Source organism: Mirounga angustirostris, unplaced genomic scaffold, assembly GCF_029215605.1.
Source record: "Mirounga angustirostris isolate CCGP_5_RB_7025 unplaced genomic scaffold, mMirAng1.0.hap1 SCAF_15, whole genome shotgun sequence".
In the NCBI taxonomy this organism is placed as follows: Eukaryota; Metazoa; Chordata; class Mammalia; order Carnivora; family Phocidae; genus Mirounga; species Mirounga angustirostris.
Window position 1 is genome coordinate 45,821,274 of NW_026991723.1, and position 24,574 is coordinate 45,845,847.

At 37.5% G+C, this 24,574-nt stretch overlaps 1 protein-coding gene across 2 annotated transcripts in view; it reads right to left on the reverse strand.

The window, feature by feature from the left end:
• Nucleotides 1-24,574, reverse strand: part of MLLT3 (MLLT3 super elongation complex subunit) — a 282,898-nt gene that overhangs the window by 119,817 nt on the left and 138,507 nt on the right. For both annotated transcript variants that reach the window (XM_045882476.3, XM_045882477.3), the window contains exon 3: nt 3,807-3,889. In XM_045882476.3, coding sequence (XP_045738432.1) covers nt 3,807-3,889 — 83 coding nt within the window. The remainder of the gene's footprint in view (nt 1-3,806; nt 3,890-24,574) is intronic.

The window sequence follows — 24,574 nt, forward strand, 5'->3', positions numbered from 1 at the left end:
TTATTTATTTGAGACAGCAAGCGAGAGAGAAAGTACAAGCAGGGGGAGGGGCAGAGGGAGAGGGAGAAGCAGACTCCCTGCTGAGGATCCGATGGGGGACTCGATCTCATGACCCTGGGATCATGACCTGAGCCGAAGGCAGACACTTAACTGACTGAGCCACTCAGGCACCCCCAAAGGATACAATTTTATAAATGTAAGCTGCTCTATGGATCCTCCCAGGAACCAATGCTACTTAGTTCCCGTGCTATCATTTCAATTCACACTCTTGAGCTACGTATGTGTATTTCTAGAACATTATTTATTCTCAGCTTCAGTGGCTTATAAAAACATACATAAATGGTATCATAACCATATACTTCCGTAACTTTTAAGTTGTCATTCTTGTTTTTGAGACTTATCCATGTTGTTCATTAACTGCTGTATAGCATTCCGTGTATTCCTAACCCACCATTTAGTGATCCACATCTCTACATAGGACCAATTAGGTGTATCTCACTTTTTCATATTACAAACAGTGAAATATAGATGTCTCATTGTGTACCTATAAAAATAGCAATTATTAACTATAAAATCTTAAAGACAATCTAAAACTAGAAAATTGAAATAAACTGATATGGATGCTAAACAGAAAATCTATTTAATGGTGTTCAACTCAAGAGTCTATTTCATAATGGCCCCAAAGGAATTACTGCTTTCCATCTCATGTGCCTCTTTCTTCCTTCATTTTTTTTTTTTTAAGATTTTATTTATTTATGTCAGAGAGAGAGAGAGCACAAGCAGGCGGAGCAGCAGGCAGAGGGAGAAGCAGGCTCCCCGCTGAGCAGGGAGCCCGATGCGGGGCTCAATCCCAGGACCCTGAGATCATGACCTGAGCCGAAGGCAGACGCTTAACCGACAGAGTCACCCAGGCGTCCCCTCCCTTCATTTTTTTAATAAACTACAATTCTTCACAAAATGAGTCAAGAAGATGAGTCATAAGAATGACTACCCAAAGTGCCGAGAAGACTGAACCTGTGTGTGTGTGTGTGCACATGTGTGTGGTGTGCAGAGAGATTCCAGTTTTTCTGTAAATAAGGGAATTGAGGAATTCAGAAAATAATTTTTTCTATTGAACAGACAGCCTGTAAAAATGACCAGAAAAGGGGGCGCCTGGGTGGCTCAGTTGGTTAAGCGACTGCCTTCGGCTCAGGTCATGATCCTGGAGTCCCTGGATCGAGTCCCACCGAGCAGGGAGCCTGCTTCTCCCTCCGACCCTCCCCCCTCTCATGTGCTCTCTCTCATTCTCTCTCTCTCAAATAAATAAATAAAATCTTTAAAAATCTTTAAAAAAAAAAAATGACCAGAAAAGGTAAAAACAAAGGAGAGAAGATACCTCACTACCGCATTATTTCCAAACTGAAGCCAGTGCAATGTTAAATTGACTTAAGGAGATAGGAACAGAATGCTACAGCCATTATGATCCTCCCACAAGAGATCATAACTGTCTAGCCCCTCATTTCTTTGGAACAACACCTTTTCTGGCTTGAAAGCCTAGACTCTTCCTATGGGCAGCCCAATGCCTAGATGAAATAAAACACTGGATGAGTGACAAGAGGGAAGAAAAGCACCACATGATCTTTATTAATTAAACTTCTAGAATTATTGAGGGTGGCTCAGTAAGTTAAATGTCTGCCTTCGGCTCAAGTCATGACCCCAGGGCCCTGGGATCAAGCCCTGCATCAGGCTCCCTGTTCAGCAGGGAGCCTGCTTCTCCCCCTCTCTCCCTCTGTCTGCAGTTCCCCCTGCTTGTGCTCTTTCCCCCTCCCTGTCAAATAAATAAAATCTTTTTAAAAAATAGTAAACTTCTAGAATACTGAAAACAGGGATGGGTGGAGATATAGGCTCTCGCTCCTTCCCATAAACACAACCACTTTAATTGAAAATCAATACTTTAAAAAAATGGGCAAAAGATTTAAAGGGTCGGGCGCCTGGGTGGCTCAGTCGTTAAGCGTCTGCCTTCGGCTCAGGTCATGATCCCAGGGTCCTGATATCGAGCCCTGCATCGGACTTCCTGCTCTGCGGGAAGCCTGCTTCTCCCTCTCCCACTCCCCCTGCTTGTGTTCCCTCTCTGGCTGTGTCTCTCTCTGTCAAATAAATAAATAAAATCTTTAAAAAAAAAAAAAAAGATTTAAAGGGTCATTTCTCCAAAGAAAACAAAGAAATGGACAATAAGCATATGAAAAGATGTTCAAAATCATAAGTCATCAGGCAAATACATACCAAAGCCATTTCACATGCACCATGATAATTTTAATTTTAAAAAAGGAAAATGACAAGTGTTTTCCAGGATGTGGAGAAACTGGATCCTTCCCACCACTGCTGATGGGAATGTGTAATAGTGCAGTCATTTTGGAAAACAGTTGACAGTTCTTCAAAAAGTTAAACATAGAGTTACCATATGATCCAACCACTCCACTTAGGTATATACCCAGGAGATTTGAAAACATACGTCCACACAAAAACTTGTATATGAATATTCACAACAGCATGATTTACAGTAGGCAAAGGTGGAAAAAAGTCAAATTTCCAGCAAAATATGAATTAATAAACAGAATGTGGTATATTCATACAACAGGGTTTTATTCAGTTATTAAAAAAAATACTAAGGATATCAATGCATCCTATAATGTGGGTAAACCTTAAAGACATACTAAGTGAAAGAAGCCAGGCACAAATGGTCACACATTTATATGAAATCACCAGAATAGGAAATTACATCAAGAAAGGAAGTAGATTAATCATTGCCAGGGGCTGGAGGAGGGAAGAATGAGTGACTGCCCTAGGTACAGGGTTTCACTACGGGGTGGTGAAAATCCTAAGAAAGTCATAGAATTAAATAGTGGTGATGTCTGCACAATATACTAAAACCTGAAGACTTGCACACTTTTAAAAAAAATGAATTTTATGATATGCAAATTATATCTCAAATTTTCACATAAAAAAAGCTAAAAGCTGGTTTTAGGGAAATCCAAATTGATATGAGAAAAAATAAATCAATACATCAATGTGAAGTCATATCACATGAGCAGACATAATGCATCTCAACAAATTCTGATTTGATAAAAAACGTGAACATTTCAGTATTATTACTGAGAAAAGTAATCATTAGCATTTACCAAGTGCTTACTTATACATGAAGCATTATTCTAAATATTCTACACAAACATACTGCATCTAATCTTCATAGCCCCCTTATGAGGTAGATACTCTTATCCTATCCCCATTTTATAAATAAGAAAAGTGAACCCCACAGAGGTTGAGCAATTTGTAATATTATATAGTCTGTGTGTTTTGCTACATATATACTTTTAAATCCTGTAAAATCTATATGTCAAGCTGATATAATTGTGTATGTATGCCATGTGTGTATGGCAGCTGAAGATAAATGAGAGATTATTCTTTGCAAGTGTCTAAAATCCTAAAAATATGAAAATGAGAAAAGGAGCATTTCACTGAAAAAACCTAATTTCTCTTTTCTATTTTACAAACATATATTAATCTTCTTTTTCAAATGGTAATCATTCTTCTCTTAAAAAGGAAAGTTTAATGAATTTCATATAATCTGGCTTCACATAATTGAAATTATCTTTAGCCACTTCCTCTATAATTAAGGGTAACAATAACCAAAATTCCTAGAAGACAAATTTAACTGTTATTTTCAAATCATCTAGCGATAGAAGTGTTTATGAATCAAAATTATTTTAAACATCATTTGTTTAAGGGAGGATCTTCCACTGAAAGATTAATGGGTAAAGATTACATACCTTGTTTTTAAAATAAACCTCAATTGGCAAAATGAAACCAGCATACCCAGATTCTTCTACTTTGTAAGGTGGATCTTTGCACACTGCAACATTAAAAAGAGAAAATAGGTGAGAGGAGAATAAAAGACAAAAAGGCATTCTTTCTTTTGGAAAAAAAAAAAAAAACAACAAAACCCACTCTACTATCTAGATCATGCTCAATTTTCACAGCCCTTTGCTAAATCCCCATCTCCACCTCTGATCTATCCTTTACTTCTCCAGAATCTACAATAATTTTCCTAGGTAAAGCAAATCTGTAAGCTGTTTGTTAAAATCTTGATGGAGGCATCTCATCGCAGTCAACCATGATTAGTAATAACTTGACTTCAGTTGTCACCCTGCCCTAAAGCTTTAGGGAAATTGAGGATAGCTCCTATGATCCAAAGCTTGAAAGTTTCCTAACAAAAGTACTGTCTATGTCAGGTCTTTGATGTAAATTACCCCATCCTTAAACCCCTCACTTTTTGGATTTCTATGCCAAAAAGTGGCAGGACACCCTCCTTCCTTAGAAAATCCGAAACCCAGAGTCTCCCAATGTTATTGGTGCCCATAGTGTCACTATTCCCAGTCCCCCCTCTCCAAAAAAAAGAATTAGGCGAGACTATTTAGGCAAGTTCTTGGGAAATGAGAGACACCCTCAAGAAGCTAAATATGATTTCATACCACTAGAATATCAATTAAATCAAAATCAGTCACAAGCCAACTGAAATTATTCCAGCTAAGACTGCATTTGATAGTATCACAAAGAAGTAAAAATGTGGATGCTGAACATCAAGGCAACACAGTCCTCTATGTGGCAGCTCAAGTCCTCTGCAGCAGGGCTCCAGCCTACCTTTGCAGCCTTCCTCTTTTGTCACCCATCAATCTTCCTATGCTACATTCAAGTGCACCAACTCCCCCCAAATATGCCCAGCATGTCCCAACTATGCCCCGTCCTCCTGCCATTCCTTCCATCACACTTTGATAATACTGTTAGTATCCTCTCTAGTTCAAATTCAAATTTCATCACAAATTTTGTGGCCTCTCCAGACCACAAAGTACTATCATCTCTTCCTCTTTTACCCTCCCAAAGCATTCACTGTCTGAATTACGGGTTTGACACTCAATAGAGTTCCCCATTACCACATATTCAGGAATCTCATCTGTAATTTACTTCCAGGCTTCAAGGACAGAAACGTTCACCTCAGGAAGATAATGAGTGTCAAGTGTCAAGGGCTTAGGCACACATGGGTGCCAATCCGGGCTCCACCTCAGGCTAACCAGGCTACATCTGGTTACTGAAAGTTACTCTAATTCAGAGCTCTGAACATAGGGTTTTCTTCCAGTGTAAGGATTAAACAGGGATGATGTATATATAAGACACAGCACAGATCCTGGCACACGTAAGTTCTCAAAAAGTGACTGAAGTGAGGCAGGAAATCTAATCCGTGAAATACCCAATTGTCATATAAACTTTTCAGATGAAAATAGAAAGAAGGCAGCAAGTAGAGCCCTGGATTTTGATGATAAGACTCAGGTCCATGGCCCCTGGGGTAAGAATTCTCCAGACAGCTTCCACTTCCTTCAGCTTTAAAAGAGAGAACACCATCAGGCCGCTGGGTGGCTCAGTCAGTTAAGCGTCTGACTCTTGGTTTCAGCTCAGGTCATGATCTCAGGGTTGTGAGATAGAGCCCCTCATCTGACTCCGCGCTGGGCATGGAGCCTGCTTAAGATTCTCTCTCTCACTCTTGAGACAGAGAGAAAGAGAACCATATACCCAACTGTAAGCATGGCCATCAAGATGCAAGAAGACTATGTACGTGTAGAAATTCAAGTGTAAGTTATTTTTCTTCTAGACAACGGTGATGATACACATGAAGATTCGTTAGATATTCCACAAGTACAACTATGGTTATAAAGAGGTATACTGAAGATAGGATTTTAACACTTGGACATCTCCTTTAATCCACCTCAGGGACCCTTCCCCAAAAGGACATCAGAAGTCAATCAGGACATCAGAAGTCAATCAGGAATGAGGAATCTCACCTGACTTTACAAGTGTCTCTAATAAAAAGAAAAAAAAATGAAAAAGCGAAACAACTCAGAGTAGCTTCAGTCCAGCATCCACTAACCACCTGCTGACCTGTCATGAATATTCAAATCTCCTGGACCCTTGGGAGAGGATATGCCACCAAAAGCACTGAGCACTCCCCACCTCACCCCAAACAGAAGGCTCGTATTACACCCATGACATTTGCAGACTGCAAAGCCTCTCTGCCACCCAGCAGTTTCAGTGTCCAGGTCGCTGGGGATTAATCATGCCAATGTCACTTGAAGGAAGTTTATTCTGGGGGCTGCGGTACATGCCAGGGAAGTTATGGCTGCTTCTCTATACCCCCTTTTGTTGAATTCATTTTCTCTATTCTGCATGCAAATTGCTTCTATTATAGGAAACAGCTGTTAGTGAGCACATCTTCTAGTTGAAAGTTTGAGATTTTTTCCCACCCTCTAAAGGAAATGATTTGTTATATATTAATATTCCGTAAAAGTCTGGCTTATAAGAAACTATTTACCAATGCATACCTCAATTATTTTTAAATGCAATATTTTCATAAATAACAATAAACGATGTCTGTAGAGCACCCTGAGTTCTTAATTAGAAGCAAAGAATAGAAACTTTTTATACACACTAAACATGCCAGAAAACCTGTAGCAATACAGATAGAAACTTACAGCCCCAATCTGAAGAAAGCCAAATTATGGGAAGTAGTTTATTTATTCAAGTATCGTATAACCTGAATCATTAACATGAGTTTCTAACCTAGTTCTTAAAAAGAAACAGGAGTTCAAACCAAGGAACATTTTAGCCAGGGATAGTACATTAGTCATAAAGCAATTATTGTTAAACTAAAAGGACCACCTTTCAGACTTTGTGTCACTCAGCAATGCTTCTTCATTAAGAATCCATGTTCTAGGGCGCCTGGGTGGCTCAGTTGGTTAAGCGACTGCCTTCGGCTCAGGTCATGATCCCGGAGTCCCGGGATCGAGTCCCGCATCGGGCTCCCTGCTCGGCGGGGAGCCTGCTTCTCCCTCTGACCCTCACCCCTCTCATGTGCTCTCTCTCATTCTCTCTCTCTCAAATAAATAAATAAAATCTTTAAAAAAAAAAAAAAAAAAAAAGAATCCATGTTCTATCATCACTGGCTACTGTGTCACCTTCATACGATCTAAGCATCCTAAACCCTTCAACTCATTCTTCCTCTCAATTGTTCGAGAATCAGATAATCTTAAAATCTATGTAATAAAAGTTTCAAAAGTTATTAAAGGGACATTCATCTTTGGAAAGCCACCAAATTTTTTTAGGTGATAGTAAAGTGGGAGGACTAACATCCATTCTTTAAACTATGCAAATTAATACTCAGTAGAAATCCCTGGAAGCTCTCACTCCTGTCAAAATCCAGCCCAGACGTTAGCTCTTTTAGAATGTCTCCCTTGTTCCTCTTCCAAGCTTCTCGTGTTGCACTTATCAGGTTGGTGCATTTATCAGACTGGCAAGATAACATTCACTCACCTCTCAGACTTCTCCACTAGACTGAGCCCCTTGAGGTCAGCAACCCCATTATTACTCATATCTGTAACTCCGGGCATTAACATTGAGCCAAGTAAAGCAACAAATGTTTGTTGAATTGAATTTTTTAAAGAGGCATGCCATCCTTCACTGATTTACCATTACTAAAGAAGTTGCTTTCCGGGAGCACTCAAATTCTTCTCCAAACTCCCACGCCCTACAATCAACATGAACTTTTATAAAAATGGGTAGAGGTGATAGGAAGTGTTGCCACAGAGGAGCCTTCTCCTGAAAGCCAGTACTCCCATGCAACTGGTTTTAATTCTGATAGTACCAAACTTCAAGAAACTGAGTTAACAAATTGTGCCAGAGGATACCCAGTGTCATTTTGAAACTAACATTATACAGCCATAAATAACATGTTCCTGCTCCTCTCCTTCCACATACTGCTGCTCAGGTATTCCAAGCCTCTAACTAGGAGACATTTTCAAAACATCTCTTTCCAAGTAATCACATGTAGCATGAAGGTCTACCAGCACACAACACTCATGCCTGAGAGGAACAGCCCGAAGTGTGCGTAAATAATGAGTAACTGTAGTTTTTTTTTTTTTCTTAAAATAGCTTCTCAAAAGTAGGCACACTCCCCATATAAATATGTAGTATAATGCTAGCTATATACAGTGACCATTAACCTATTTAAGTTGTGCAAAAAATGCACACAAGGAAGAAAAACCAATGAAGGGGGGAAAAGGTCATATTTTGGTTAACGTGGAATAAGTCAAAATCTTATTCCCTTACCTGAGATTTTTAATATTCTTCATTTAGGAGAAAAAGTCTTCAAAAAAACTAAAACAAACAAAAAACCCGGTGCTTGGTACAGGGAAATAAATGCTCCTTAGATGAATAAATAAATTTGTGCTATTATCATAAAGTTCATATACAGACACAATAAATAAACTTAATTAAAAGATCCCATTTTTTAGCCCTAAAAAGAAAGAAGAAGAAGAAGCTCTTACAGATTCATAAGACCTTCATTTAAAGCTTTAAAAAAAATATCATTGGGCAATAGTTTTTTCTCTAATCCTCAGGAAAACAGCTGGTAGATTCCTCTCCAGTCTGTTTGCTTAGACACTATGATTTATGCCCATCTGAACACTTTTGTTCAGGACATGGCCCAGTTGACCATTGATAATTATTGGTTTTACTTTATTTACGGTGCAGAGTCCTTCAGGAAGGAAACACACTGAACTCTATATATAGACTGGTTATTACCAATGCTTTGTGCTAAATGTCCCTTCCAGTTTGAGCATTTTGGACTCCTTCCCTTCCTGCTTGAGTTCAGAGCCCCCAAGAACAGTGAAACAAGGGGCTACCTGGCCCATGTCTCTGCCCTCAACTGTCCTGTGGGAGCATTTAGAAGTCTAGAGCTAGCATCTAGCAGTCTGAGCACCTCACCACCATGGAACATGGTAGCCTTTACACTTGTGACATTTTGAAAAGAGCAAAAATCAACAGTTGGGTTTTGCTTTTGTTTTTATAAGCATACACACATGGGAACACACAAAGATTCTGCCATTGCTTCTACTCAGCCCATTTCAAAACAGGTATTTCTAAATGGCAAAAAATATTTTCCCCCTTTGTGCCATTTCCTCTGTCTCCCTGAAAAACGACTAAAGGTAACATCAGGCAACTTCTGAGTTCCATTGTTGAGGTTTTTACCTTGTGGTGGTGGTGGTGGTTTTTTAATTCAAAAGCAATTCTAAAAACCGAATTGCTTCATATGCAAAATAGAACTGTGGCCACACGAGATAAATGTCCAATTAACTTTCACAAACTTTTAAGAAACAAGCTAGATACAGTTAGCTAACTGAACAGACGTGGAACATATGTCCACCTCTTCAGGATTCACCACTCAAGGACCAACTCAAATACCACCTCCTCTGGAGAGCCTTCTGCCAATATTGCAAAACAACAACGGTAGTTTCCCTCTTCCAAGTTTAACCTCTTTTCTCATTGATCCTACTAGCTAGTCTATTATCTATGCTACTATCAAGCTCCATCCCCACCACTATTTAATTCTATGCTTCCCAAGGGCTATAGCTGTGCCTCCAGCCATTTCTCATCTCTGAACCCAGCCCATCATTTATGAAATGGAGTTGAGTCAATGGAACATAACTTTAGTATGAACTTCAAAGGAAGAGATGGAGCAAGCTTGGCCGTCGACGTGGATGGAACTGGAGGGTATTATGCTGAGCGAAATAAGTCAATCAGAGAAAGACGTGTATGATATGATCTCACTGATATGAGGAATTCTGAATCTCAGGAAACAAACTGAGGGTTGCTGGAGTGGTGGGGGGTGGGAGGGATGGGGTGGCTGGGTGATAGACATTGGGGAGGGTATGTGCTATGGTGAGTGCTGTGAATTGTGAAAGACTGTTGAATCACAGAACTGTACCTCTGAAACAAATAATACATTATATGTTAAAAAAAAGAAGAAGAAGATAGTAAGAAGGGAAAAATGAAGGGGGGGAAATCGGAGGGGGAGACGAACCATGAGAGCCTGTGGACTCTGAGAAACAAACAGGGTTCTAGAGGGGAGGGGGGTGGGAGGATGGGCTAGCCTGGTGATGGGTATTAAAGAGGGCACATATTGCATGGAGCACTGGGTGTTACACGCAAACAATGAATCATGGAACACTACATCAAAAACTAATGATGTAATGTATGGTAATTAACGTAACATAATAAAATTTTAAAAGATTAAAAAAAATACAAATAAGAAAGGCCCTAGATGGCAAGCACAGCATGAGCAAAGTCATTAGGAAAGTTCAACAGTATAATGGAGCAGTCACTGTAAGTGGAAACACAGAAAATGAAGAAAAAACAGATAATATGGATAAAGTTTATACTTGCATGGAGAACCTCATACCATAACACACTCAGAAAGCCCAGGTGGGCAAAAAATGGATTACATATATAAAAGAGGGATCATTAATTCTGAAATGTTACAAAAAAAACTCCTAGATTTGGAAAAAGAATTCAAGATTCCAAATTGGCCATGTTGAAAAAATCTTAATGGTGAACATAAAAATGACTTCATTTGCTGGTAACTTGGAATCTTTACTTACAGACTTAGAATATTCCTAGCCTCTCTCTCCAGAGGGGAAAAAAAGGGAGGATTTTTTAAAAAATATATGCACATTTTTAGCTTTCAGAGCAGTTACGTCATTAGAGTTAGCAAAGCCTATCTAACAGAGGTTAAGTCAAGACTGCCTTCATGATCATTTCTTCAAGGAATGTATAACAAATGAGCCAACAAAATACAAAAGTTGCCCCGAACTAGACAACATTATGAACTGTTAGGAAATACTAAATACTCAATCTTACATCTTTCACTAAAATTGACAGTACTTCTGCCAACCTGCCTCACGATAACTCAGTATCGTGCTGCTTAAAAACTGGCCTAGTGGAAATGTATTTCCAGGCTAATTTGACAGGAAATAGCAAGAGTATATCTTCAGAGAAACTGCAACTTAGGACAAACCCAATTCCTTCATTGAGAATTATTCAAACAGAAAAATCTTAAGATTTCTTTCTCAAAGATGACCATCATTTTTAAAGTTAAACCTTGGGGACACGTGGGTGGTGCAGTAGCTTAAGCATCCAACTCTTGGTTTCAGCTCAGGTCATGATCTCAGCCGTGAGATCAAGCCCCACATCGGGGTCTGTGCTCACCGCACAGTGGAATCTGCTTGAGACTCTCTCCCCTCCCCAACCACATGCGTGCGCACATCATGTGCGCGCGCGCTCCCTCTCTCAAATAAATAAATCTTTAAAAAAAAGTTTAAAGTTAAACCTTGGACAAAATATTTTTCAGAATACCATATTTCAGAAGGGCCATCTAGAAAAGCAACATTAGTACATGGAAAATGGTCTTCTTGAAAAGTAACTGAGAACCTCTCAATATCTAACAGAAGCATCTTCATTTCAGTGTGTATTACCACATCAAAAAGCTGGCCATCAGAAACAGAGTTTCCCATTTATGGCTTTTTATTATTTAACCAAATACCTAAGGAGCTACTGAAGAATGACATTTCCTAAAATAATCACCTCATGACTTCTGGATGTAGCAGAAGTAAACAACCCTTGGGACAGCCTCTGGCATCAAAGTTTTACCCAGTTTTACCCCATGTTTTATACTTGGCCCAGCTGTCCCTAAACCTGGTGTTGCTTTTTATTTAAAGGGGAAAAAAGGAGGCGCCTGGGTGTCTCAGTTGGTTAAACATCCGATTCTTGGTTTCAGCTCAGGTCGTGATCTTAGGGTCTTGAGATCAAGCCCCATGTGCGGCTGGCTCTGCACTCAATGGGGAGTCGGCTTGAGATTCTCCCTCTCCTTCTCCCTCTGCCCTCCCCGTCCCCCCGCACTCACTCGCTCTCTCTCTCTCTCAAATAAATAAATCTTTTTAAAAAAATAAAAAGGGGGGAGAAAGAATTTAATGTCTTTGCTTATAAAATTATCCTACTTTCTCATTCATAGTAATTCATTTTTTTCTCAAGAATATTAGCCTAATTAATTCAAGCTAACAGGAACCATATAATCATAGGGCTACAAAGATAAGGTGGAATTCTTGCTCTCGAGCAGATGACAATCTAGCCAGAGACACTGTTGTCTGAGTGCAGATTCTACGCTAGAGACAAGACAAAGTAATGAACACAAATGACATGAGCTCTGCACATACTAAACTTATATACACTGATGAGAGGCAGGTTGGGCAAGGAGGAAAGAGAGAACACATATCAAGAAAATATTGAGAAAGTATTGAGTAACAAGAGCTATGGTGGAAATGAAGCAGGCTGATGTGAGGAGAATGGAGGGCTCGTTTTATTTTACATTGGTATTCTCTTCTCTGAGGACATTTAAGCTGAGACCTGTGTTGGATAGGCAGGAAACAAGCGCTTTTTATGTTGCCTACAAGAGGAAGATATGAAAACCACCTAAGGAAAGCCTGTCCTTACGTTAGCCTCCAGGGCTACTTAGCCCCTCACCTGGATTTTCTAACTGCGGTGAAGGCACTTCCTCCTTCCTGAACATCGCCTACTTGGACTTCTCTTCCATCCTGAATTCACCATTTAACACTCACATAGGCTTGGCTATTCTGATTTCACAACCTCATTGCTCCAATCTTAACATTCTCCCAATGCTACAAACTCCCAAGAAAACAACATATCTACTTATAAAATCTTCATTATGATTCTTTCTTCATTGTGAAGGTTTTAAGGTAAGTATCAATTCTTGGGAATTGTATAACCTAATCTTAAGTTTTATATATATATATTTTATATATATATTATTATATATTAATATATATTACATTTATTATATAAGTATAATATATTTATAATATATTTTATATATTATTTATATAATATAAATGTATAATATTTATATATATTTTTAAATCTGTTCTTGAAATCTCAGAGTTCTTAAACACAGTACAGAAGAAAGTGTCTAGACTAAGGAACACCAGCCTTAAAAACTAGTGGATTTTAAATGCAATTTGAGAAAAAGAAAGATCACAAATGAAAAGCTGTCTACTCAAGGGGAAGGAAACCCATGCTACAAGGAAAACAATCACAGGAGTCAGGAGAGAAAGGAAGATTACAAGAGTGATGCCATTTGAAATAAATTACAATTTTCTCAAACACACAGACACTCCTTTGAAAGGAATACATTAACTGAAATAAAAATGTTCTTTTAATAAGTGCACAGTGTATAAGAGCCACTTGGAAATGTGTTGCCCCGTTTTCTTGTACAGCATACAATTCCATTTTCAATACTTGGTAAGTTCATACTTGCTAATTTTTACTTTATCCTTTTCAGTAGAAAAAACAAATGTGGCCAGGGAAGGAATGAAAACTGTTCTAACTTCAGAGGAAGGGTTAGGGACAAGATTTCTTTTCAACATCTTGTGGACTCTACTTTGTTTTTCGATTTAGCATTTGGCACAGAGAGAGACTATCCTAAGTATCTTAATTGATTTAAGCTCCATTAGATATTACAAATGAAGACAGAATGAGGGTGAAGCTCATATGGCGGCAATGGTTTAAACCTTGTACATACAGGAATGTGGTTTCTGTCTAGCCTGACAATCTTTCAATCTCCTCAAATAAACCAGGGAAATCTTCTATCACCACCCTTCTAAGGCAAGGATTTTTGAACTATGTTCCAGGAAACCCTACAGCCCTGTAGTGTATATTGCTTTCACAAAAGCAATAAGGTGTTTGCCCCAAACAATGAAAATTTAAACAGCCTAAGGACCAATCCTGAGTTTTAGATACAGTATTAGGGTCCCTTTGGATTATGTGAGAGGAAAAAAAAAAAGTAACTCACTGCAAACATAAAATCTGACACTACTGTTGAAAAGTACATTATAAAAATTAACCTATATCATTAAAGTAAATCTTCTTTTACAGAGTATGATTTTTTGCTTGCTCCTACAATACATGGTAGTGATCTACTATTTTCTGCCTATGCTGACTATAAAAGTGGGCTACATCGATTTCGCAGTTTGATTTGTAGCTCTAACATGTCTTTGGGCTAAACAGAAAGAGAGAAGAACAGGAGAAAACCAGCTCCTACTCTTCTTTGTAGGTCAAATTTTACAAAATACCTTCTGATTAACAAATCCAGTGCTAATTGCATGGTACCTCTCATGGTCTCTGAAATCCAGGAATTACTTAGAGGAAACAGTAAAAATATAAATGAAAGAGACATCAGAATTGACACAAAAACTATTAATAGCCAGTATTCTAGATAAGAACTCACAAACTGAAAAGCTTAGGGGACAAACCATGGAGCAGCAGAGAAAGTCAGTCATTGGTTTAATTTTCATTTGTTTAAAGAAAGCAGGTCTGACAGTGCCCCCCAAAAACAAGAAGAAAAGAACACTGTAATGAGTAGGAACGATTCTAGAAAAAGCTTATGAGGAAAAGATTAAAGTACAAGCTGGAGTGCATGAGACACCCTCATTCAATCCAAGATCCCACCTTGGATCCTCACATAACACATTCTGTCCTCTCAGTTATAAAAATGGAGCTAATGCGATTACCTCCATCATACAGCTCCTTAAGCTTTAAGAGAGCATCCATGCTAAAGACATAAGTAAGGTAATCCCTATAGAGCTTCAGACACTTCATGGAAACTAGAAATCATCCAGTTATTGAACAGCAATCAAATTCAAACTGTAAGCATTAGAGAACTTGCAAAAATATGCCCCCCCCAAAAAACAAATATAATTTAAATATATCTATTTCCAAGTAAACATACATATTCACAATCAGTTAGTTTAACTAAACATTCTTAGACCTGGCTTTATTGCTGGCCTTACAGATTCTCGACAGGGAAATGAAAAAAAAAAAGAAAGAAAATATTCTTCTTTTTGGAATTCTTTCAGCTCAATCCACCACTAAAAGTACTAGCAGTGGGTCCACACTGTCCGCCCACTTCAAACTCATAAAGCTCTAGTTAGGGCATACTGCGAAAAAGGCAGTAAATAAAGCTTCCAAGGTTGTGTATTACAAAAGAGCAACACAAAGATACTGCAAAAACAAACAAACAAACAAACAAGTAGAAAATACAAATGTAAGGGCACCTCGGTGGCTCAGTAGGTTAAGCGTCTGCCTTCAGCTCAGGTCATGATCTCAGGGTCCTGGGATCGAGCCCCGCATCGGGCTCCCTGCTTAGTGGGGAGCCTGCTTCTCCCTCTCGTTCTGCCTGCCGCTCCCCCTGCTTGTGCTCGCTCTCTCTATCAAATAAATAAATAAAATCTTAAAAAAAGAAAAGAAAGAAAATACAAATGTAAACTGAATTTGAGTCCTGTGGTGTAGCCAAAGAAAAACTAGCAAGGAATCAAGAGACATGATTCTGGCACCATTTCTACCAGACTCACCGTATGACCTTGGGAGAGTCCCTCTGACTACTCACTCCAGACCTTCTCTGTCATCTAAAGAACCATTCCACTTCAGAGGTGGCTTCTCATCTAAAATTCTAGTATTCCAATGACAAGTCCTATGTGCTACTTCTATCTGAACTTGAAGGTAACTGCATTGTCCTCTTTAGTATCGTTGCTTAAGCATAAACCATCTATCGGTTAAACACCTCATCTGCTGTAACACAATCAGGAAATTGGAACAAAACAAACAAAAGAACAATAAAACCAAAACAAAGAATCAGAATCACACAAATTTTTAGAAAATGTTTCCTGGTAAAGGCTTTTACTTAAAGGAGAATTTTACTTTTATTAGACCAATAAATAAGTGAACATTTACTTTCCTTAACAGAGGCTGTCCCATAACCCACCCCCCAAAAAAACCCAAAATTTTTTCTATAAATTAGATTTTCATCTTCTTATTTCCATTTCAATTATGAAGTCAAATTAAATCCACTAAGACCCTGTTTTACATGTATAAATCAAACTAGAAATTTGATTCCTCAGGAACTTGATATAATTTAGTTACAGCAGCATATCAACTCAAGTATTAAGGAATGAAAGATCAGAACATACCGGCAGCATTTATGAGAAACATCATGCTCTTAGAAAGCTAAAGTAAAAAATTAAATCAACTGTTTGCACATTAGGAATAGCACATTATGTAAAAAGCCCTTGAGTGTTATGATTTTACTATATATTGCACTTGTAACACTCTTGTCCTTAATCACACTGAAACATATTACATTGCTTTTTAAATGGAATGCACCCTGCCACAATGCACTCAATCTTAATAGTATTCCAGAACAGCATGCCATATGAAAGATAGGTTGATGAATAGGTTTATGCCCTATTCAAGGAGATGAAACAGCTCAATAGAAAGATTAAATAAGGCTCCTGCCAGTGGTTGAATCTTAAAGTCAAAGAGAAGGACACAACTCAAACCAAATGTTACAGGCAAAGGTCAAACAAGAGAATAATTAAGACCCTAACTTGAAGAGCTAGCTAATGTTCACTCATTCAGTGTAAATCAGAAGAAAAATTCCTCCTCTTAAAGTGTGATCATAACTTTCACTGAGTCAGTTCCAAAAGATAAATTATAAAAACTGAATGAAGCTGAGCTATGTCCCAAAACAACCTTTACAGGGAACCACTCCTCTTATGAAACAATGAAGCTTGCATGCAAAATTACACAGTAAAATCATTAATATCACACTTCTAAAATTAATCCTAGATTTATTAAATATCAAATATTAATAGAAATATAAATTTCGCTAAGAGCCTTTCGGCTCATTTTTTTGTAGAATTCTATTATAGCCTAATTCATGTATATAAAAAAAGATGACGTTTACAAAGGGTAAACTAGCAACTTATGTTTCCAGAGTACTTTTTCTGTTTATTGACTTGAATGTCCAGCCACCAGTCCCAACCCATTCTAACAGGGGATCTAATTAAATGGATGAATGTATTTCTCTCCATGTAAACGTACTACCTACACAATGGAAATACTAACTCAGCTATAAGAAAATTTGAGTGAGGCATAAAATAGTGCTAAAACAATAGGAAAAAGAAAAGTTGTTTATCATGCTTGTAAATATTTTGGAAGCATTATAATCCCATCTGGAGAAAAACCTGGTTTATTTAAATTTATCATAAGACAAAGGTACATCTGTGTTTTATAAAAGTCATTCTCTCCGTGTGCTGTCATATCCTATGTGGAAAACCCACTGTCTAATTTAGTTTCTCTTCCAAATGGTCAAATTTTTTGGACAATAACGTCTAATTAGGATAGCACCTAAATGAACTAAGTAGATCATGTGAATTAATACACATGTGTTTGTATCATGCCCATGGAGCAAATACAATCAACCAGAAAAAGACTACCAAGAAATCAAACAAGCTTTTCCTACTCTATTAACTCCTTTCCCTTGTAATTCTGTTTTCACGAAGAAATGATGAGAGAGAAACTCTAAGTCCATCTGACCATAGTCTGGGGTCAGGGAGGGTGGAAACTAAACAATATAACTTGAAATATCACAGGAAGAAGTTTTTAATGTTTCATAATGACGATTTATTTATAAATAAATACAACTGCTCTCAGACATCTTACCCCTCCAGATAAACACGTACCATACACTGCAAAGAAGTCATTTTCTTTCCTACTTATGACAAAGAGCAGTAAGATATTTAAAGACAGCAAATTTCAAATAATTTCTTCCTTAGAGATAATAATAAAGGTATGATTTATTTAACACCTTTCACCAAGTCCCTGAAAGACCGCTGATGTCACATAAATCCATAACGTAAGGAAATAAGCAGCCCAAGAGCCCTGCTAGCCACCCCTTTTTACAGATGGAATATGACAACTTAAGCAATTTACCCAGAGGTCAGGGAGCTAATTCCTGGCATTCAATCAATAGATATTTATTAATGGCTTCTATGCCCAGCACTCAGTGCTGGATGCTTGAATGCAAAGTTACTTTCCTCTTTGTGCTTATTTGTGTCTTTTCATTTCTCTACGACAAACACAAAAATTCTTACTATAATAAAAAATGTTTAAAACAATAATGCGATGCTGAATGAAGTTAAGAGAAACTCAGAGAAGAGCAAGGTTTCTAGAATTTGAAATATTTAAAAGTCAAGGAGAACTGAGATCAAGTTTTCCACTTATGTATACCTTCCACTATACACCTTTTCCTATGGGGGAAAAAAAAACCCAAGACCAATATGTTCATAGTTGAATTCTGTAGAGAAACCAGATTTAAAGCTAGCAAATCTGTGTTCTCTGCCTGGCTCTGACATTTCCTAGCTCGAGTAACTAACTTTAGGCATGTTACATAACTTCCTTCTATCCCAGATTCTTCTATCCCTAAAATAACAAAAAGCATCACTGTGCACATCCAGTGTAGTATTTTAGGTATGTTACGAGAAAATCATTTTCTAAATGCTAAATTCCTACCAAACATTAGTCTTAACACATGACTATTTTGCCAACAGTTATGCATACTTCCACTAAATGGAATCAAAGAAAAGATGCCATTTAGCCAAAATTTCTGACTAACCAAGAGGTAGGTGTGAGACATTAAAAACATAGTCCCTGCCCTTAAGAACACCTCCCACCATTTTAGGGATATAGGACTCTTTCTTACAGGATATGGATATTATGCCCCATCACCAATAAAGCAAGGAAAATGAAGACCTCGGAAAAAAAAGATTAGGATAACACGATTCTGCTAAATGATTAAGATTAAATTAATGATCTAAATTTGTGAGTTTCTTTGACAAATATGGTTTACTAAGACTTCATATCTTTATTTAACTCTTCTGTCCTCTCTCCATGGCTTTTAATCCCAGCTTCATTTAGATAATGTGTTATGGCTACCGAAGTGTATGTTTCTACAGATTTGTTTTGATATTAACAACCCCAATATTATTTAACTCTATTAGGATTTTCATTTGCCTTAAATTTACTGAGGTAACAAAAACTATATTAATAAACTAATAAGCAAATTTTTCAAGTCACTAATGGTTTTTTGTGGGGGAGGTTAATCTTCTGTGATTCCCAGCATCACTACCTAATTATTTTCAAAGCAAGTGTGTTGCTAGCCATTCCTTGACTCTTTTCACAAGGATTGCACTTATACACCAGGACTAAAAATTCAAGCATGAAGAAAATAAGGACTTATCCTCAAAGAAATCGTAGTTAGGTATTTTGGATCCAGACATTTTAGATCCCAATTAAAAATTTCAACTTAAGCCCCCCTTCCCTACCCATTCCCAGATTGTAACATTAAATGAAAGTTCCCCATCTAGTAGCAATAGTTCATTTTCTGGATGGAACAAACATCTGTCGTTTTAAACTAACCATAGAGAAAGCACATGCATCTTTTTTGTTAAAAGAAAAACTGCTCATAAGCTATCATACAAATACTAAGTAAAGCAAATTTAGAAATATATTACATTCTAAACACAACATTTCCTTAATATTAGTTCAGCAACTTAATGACAATTCAATCTTCTCCTAGTCAACCAAAAGTCAGACACCCTCACTAACAAACTTCAATTCTTTCCATTCTCTGTGGTGTTACTAACACAAGAAGGAGGAGTAGGAGGAGTGGGGGGAGAAGAAAGAAAAAGAAAAAAGAGGAAAGAAGAAAAAAAAAATCTTAGCTAGGACTCCGTTAGTTTAATTACACTAGAGCAGTGGTCTCTGGATCAGCAACGTGAGCATCACCTGGGAAACTTGTGAGAAATGCCAAGTCTCCGTCCCTACCCCAGACCTCTTGAATCAGACACGCTGGCGTAGGTAGGCCCCAACGGTCTGTTATCCCAAATCTTTCAGGCGATTCTGATGCCTGCTCAAGTGTGAGAGCTGCTGCCCTTAGAGATGCTCTCCCACACTCACCCTCGTCCAAGCAGAATGGCTCTCTCTGTGATTGTTTTTTTCATTGCTTCGGTTACACAAGCTGTTTCTTCCTCTGCCAACTGGAGAAGTTACTTCCTTCATCCCATAAATTACACCATTTTCTAAAACATCACTATTTTTGAAAGGACTGAAGGACTGTGTATAATTATCCCCTAAAAATTTTTTCTAAAACTATTTTAATAATACAAAAACTGTTATAACACTTAGTTTCACCAACTGTATTTAAAAAAAAAAAAAAAAAAAACAGAATGAACGACAAAACAAAATGCTCAAGAGTAAGTTTATGATTCTTAATGTGGTAATAGCACAAAAGGTACGTCTGTTTACTGCTCAAACAGACCCTGCCAGGAAAACATGGACATGGTCACAGAAGGAACTTTCTAAACATCAGAAAGCTAAACAACAGTTGCTTTTCATTGGTTGGCAAGGAGTAGGACTGGATCCAAAATTCAAGCCTAATCCACCAGATAATATGCAAACTTTTCCCATAAGAAATGTCAAGAACAGAGTAATCCCATAATGTCACTGCTATGAAAACCATGATCCCAAAAAAACAAAAAAGCAAAAAAAACAACAAAAAACCCAACTGTGCTAATAAACTCAAAGAGCAAAATAGCTGCAGGCTGTTTAACAGTAATGGACTCAAAGCCTGGCCCATGTACAACAATGAAGCACAATACATAAATAATTATTGCGCAACTTGCAAATTACTATTGGACTTTCTAGTCATTGCATAAGTAGAATTTATTGTACCACACTCTTAACGTCTGTTCCTAGAAGGCTAGGGATGATGCCCAATAGAAGTGTCAAATGCCTAGAGACATGGAATAAAGTCGATTCCTTTAACTGATGATAAAATAACCAGCCCCTTGACACACAGGGGCTCTGACCTTGCTGCAGCTGCTTCTGATTTGCAAGTGTTGGCTGGGAGTATCTTTTTCTGTCTCTTGGCTCCTAAACTTGCAATATATCATTTCTGAGGACCTTGACGTTATTTCTATAACTCTTTAATTATTGGACTGATTTGAAACGAAAGATTCTTCAGTAACTTTATTAAACGCAAGACCACACAGAAACTTTTATAATAACCTACTTAAATAAATGAGTTGAGTAAATTGGAGGAGGGGGTTTGGAGGAGTGGTAAAGAGCTTGCATCTGTTATAACATAAATGCTAGCTAAATTTAGAAGATTAGAACACCTTAACAATTAGCTTTGGGTAGACATTAATGTCCAAATGCAGCTGTGAGTACTTCCATTTTCAATGACTAGCTGCCCCACAAGTTATATTTATTATACTAAGCCAATTATTTGTCAAGTCCTTACTTATAAATGGACCTACCCTATCTTGTCACTCTGGTTCCTGTACATGAATGTCCTCACTCATATGCTTTGTAGCAGCCTCAGTCTACCCCCAAAAGCTTCTGCCTTCATTCAGCAAAGACCTTGAGCACTACATCTTAGCTTTTATGCCATCCTGGTTTGATTTCATCCTACATACAAGCCTCCTCTCTGATCTAGTTGTTAGCTCAAGAAGATAGAGCCCTACAAGCACTTTGACCAAAAAGGGGAAAAAAAAACAGACCAAATAAGTGTCCTAGGGCTCTAATTTATTGAGAGTTAATTTTCTCCCACAGCTTGTAAAGGGATTCTGAAGGCAACAACCATGAAAAGCACTTTAAATAAACATACTCATTTGCAAGAAACTGTTCTAAATATTTCTATTCTAAATCCCATCTGGACTTGCTGAGTATTTCTAAACGGTTGATAGGTGCAGAGAATAGTGTTCTAGCCAATGGGGGACTTTATTGTCATAAGTCATTATCCAAGACTTGCGGCTGACCTGGAATAACTTGACTCTATGAATTCACCAAAGGACTACGAGCCTATTATAATGGCCACTTATCAAGCCAAAGCTTTGAGGCTACTTGACATTATAAAGTGATGGCAAGAGAAAAAGAACAAAAAGAATGAAAAATCCATTGTCCTAAGAGTTGATTCATGCATTTTAAAGGTCGGTGTGATTTATACAACCTTAAGGCTCAAGGTGAAGTTATTTCTGCTGATGGGAAGGCAGTCTAGAAAGCAAAAATTCAAACACAGGAGAAATGCCAACCGTTTGATGGGTAATGGCTATGCTTTCTACAGTAACTTTTTATAACGTATAAACAGATATCCCTCAGTAATCTACCTTTTAAAAAAGCCACATCACATACCACTAAGTCTTTAGAGATTTTTACAAAGATTCACATCAAATCTCCCCATAGAAGCCATCCTGCATTTTATTAACTTGATGGTATAATTTCAAATTCTGAACTATTGCATTAAAAAAGCACAAATCACCTCTGGTTGAGAAATATGCAAGAATGTGTTAACGTATTTTAAACAATCTCATACAACCTGCTACTATTAGACTGCTGTATTAAAATGAGTCATGCATATTAAAGACAATCCAACAGGATCAGAAATACATCATTTACAGTTGATTAAATATGGTGCTTGGCTCATTAATTTAAAAAAAAAAACAAAAAACAAAAAAAACTGGCCCAAAGTCCTTGGATCAGGAATGGAAGCCCCCGTCTTCACATTAGTTTTATGGAAAAATCACATTTGACTTTCATTACTTTGATTTACATTATCTACCTTTTCCAGGAATTTGGTATACCCCAAATATGAGGGCTACTGATCCACCAAAGTTGAGTCCTCCTCCAAAATAGAGATATTTGATTTTGATGGGTTGAAGGTAGCCATACCAGTAAAGCGATCAGTCAGGGTGTTATTTCAGTTAGCAACAAAACTGTCCATGGGAGAAAACTACACATTTTAGTAATGCATATTTTCCTAAATAGCAAGTAAGAGAATGCTACCTAAAAATGTTCCCAAATGTTCCAAAAACAGTTAGGAAATGACTATCCCAACATTAATGCTTCTATTTGGGGAAGACATTTCTGGATAAAATGCCTTACGATAAATAAGGCTAACAAAACAGAAGGGAAAACTACTATACACTCTTGGTTTTGTGCCATCTTCTCTACGAGTACTAAAAAGGCAAGTCAGTGGGTTTGTTTTCTGAACAAGCTAGAGAGACCCAAATTAGAGAAATACTTTTAAGCAGAGTCCCCAAGACAGCAACTTTACTTTGATGAATGTATCTCAGAGTCAAATATGTCATGTAGCAAAGGTTCTTCATAGACTTCTGCATACTTCATCCACATGTTCCTTCGTTATTACATTATGCAAACATAAGTTATAGCAGCAGTCAGTTGTAAAATAGTACCAAAAAACCCCAACGAATTTACATCTTTAGAATAAAAAAGTAATGGTACCTTAATTCAAAAGCACGGAGATGCTAGAATAAATGATAATACATAGCTATAAACCAAAAATTCAACAAAAAGTTCACAGAATTATACTGCAAGTTCTATTAATCATATCATACCTGGTTGAAATTCCTTGGAAATGCCAATGAAACCCAATCTTCTAAGTATTTAAAATGAAAAACATTTTACATTCTAAGACAATATCTTATCCTGAAGCCCCTCTATTTCTATCTAATAATAAGTGATGTCTTCATCCTAAAAACATTTCCTTAATTTCTCAACATTAAGCATAAACTGTTAATAATGAAGAGATAAAAATTATCAATTAGCTAAAATATCATGGTTTAAATTCATACCAATTCCTATAGAGTATGTTAAGGAATCTACCCTTTAAAACAAAAAGTCTTTACTATCTGTGAATAAAGGCCAGGCTTCAAAACCTATGGTCTTTTGTTTTTTTCCATCATGTTATAAACATGCTATAAATAGTTTGACAGACAGTTTCACCTTTAATTGAACCAACTCTGACTACAACAGGGATATGGACTTTTGTCTCCTCCTTTCCCTGAGGCCTAGTGGGATAAATGCCGGAGGGATTCCACACAGGCTTTAGATGTCTTGGACTTAGATCCTATTTGTTTTGGAACCATGGGTTCCTTTCTTATTAAATTCTTCTATTTGCCAGGAGAAAACTGGAACAAAAATGAAAAAGTCGAATGTGTTGACTTCAAGGTTTGTTCCATCAGTCATGATAGGAAATTTCAAGGCCTTTTTTTTTCTTTTTAAGGCAATAAATTCGACAAGGTGCTTACACTTTGTTTTTTGTTTTGTTTTGTTTTGTTTGTTATAAGTAGTATTTGAGAGAGAATGTGAAAGAGAGTTTCTGGTTTACAAAGGCACTGGGCTACAGACCCTGATGTAGTCTCACATTCCCAGTTAAAAGTCTTTGAAAGCAGACCTCCCCAACATGGAAACAAACTCTGCCACCCAAAGCTGAAGCTGACTACCAACCTATCTGAGCATCAAGGATGACAAAAGAGGACAGAAAAAAACCCTCAGAAACCCCTCCTCTCCTACCTGCTCTGGGACCCAAGGTCCAAGCAGAGCAACATCATTTCTCCCCAGGACTCAGTTCCTTCTGTAAAATGAGGGAAGGGTGGAGCTGGTGTCTTTCTGCCTCCACCGTCCTATTCCAAGGACATGCTGAGAGGAACTAATCCGAATGTTGTGCGTTTTATCTGCAAGCTCACTTTTACCCTAAAATCAGATGAGCAATCATGGGGCTATATAAGCTACAAAGAAAATCCCGAAGAAAAAGAAATATTTTCTCTGACTATGTTTCATAGATTACTAACCCGTAAAACATTTAGGGTTGTTTTTTTTAAGTGGGTAGCAGAGGAAATGCTGTTCCAGCCTTTGCCAACTTCATTCCCTATTTATGACGGCCCAA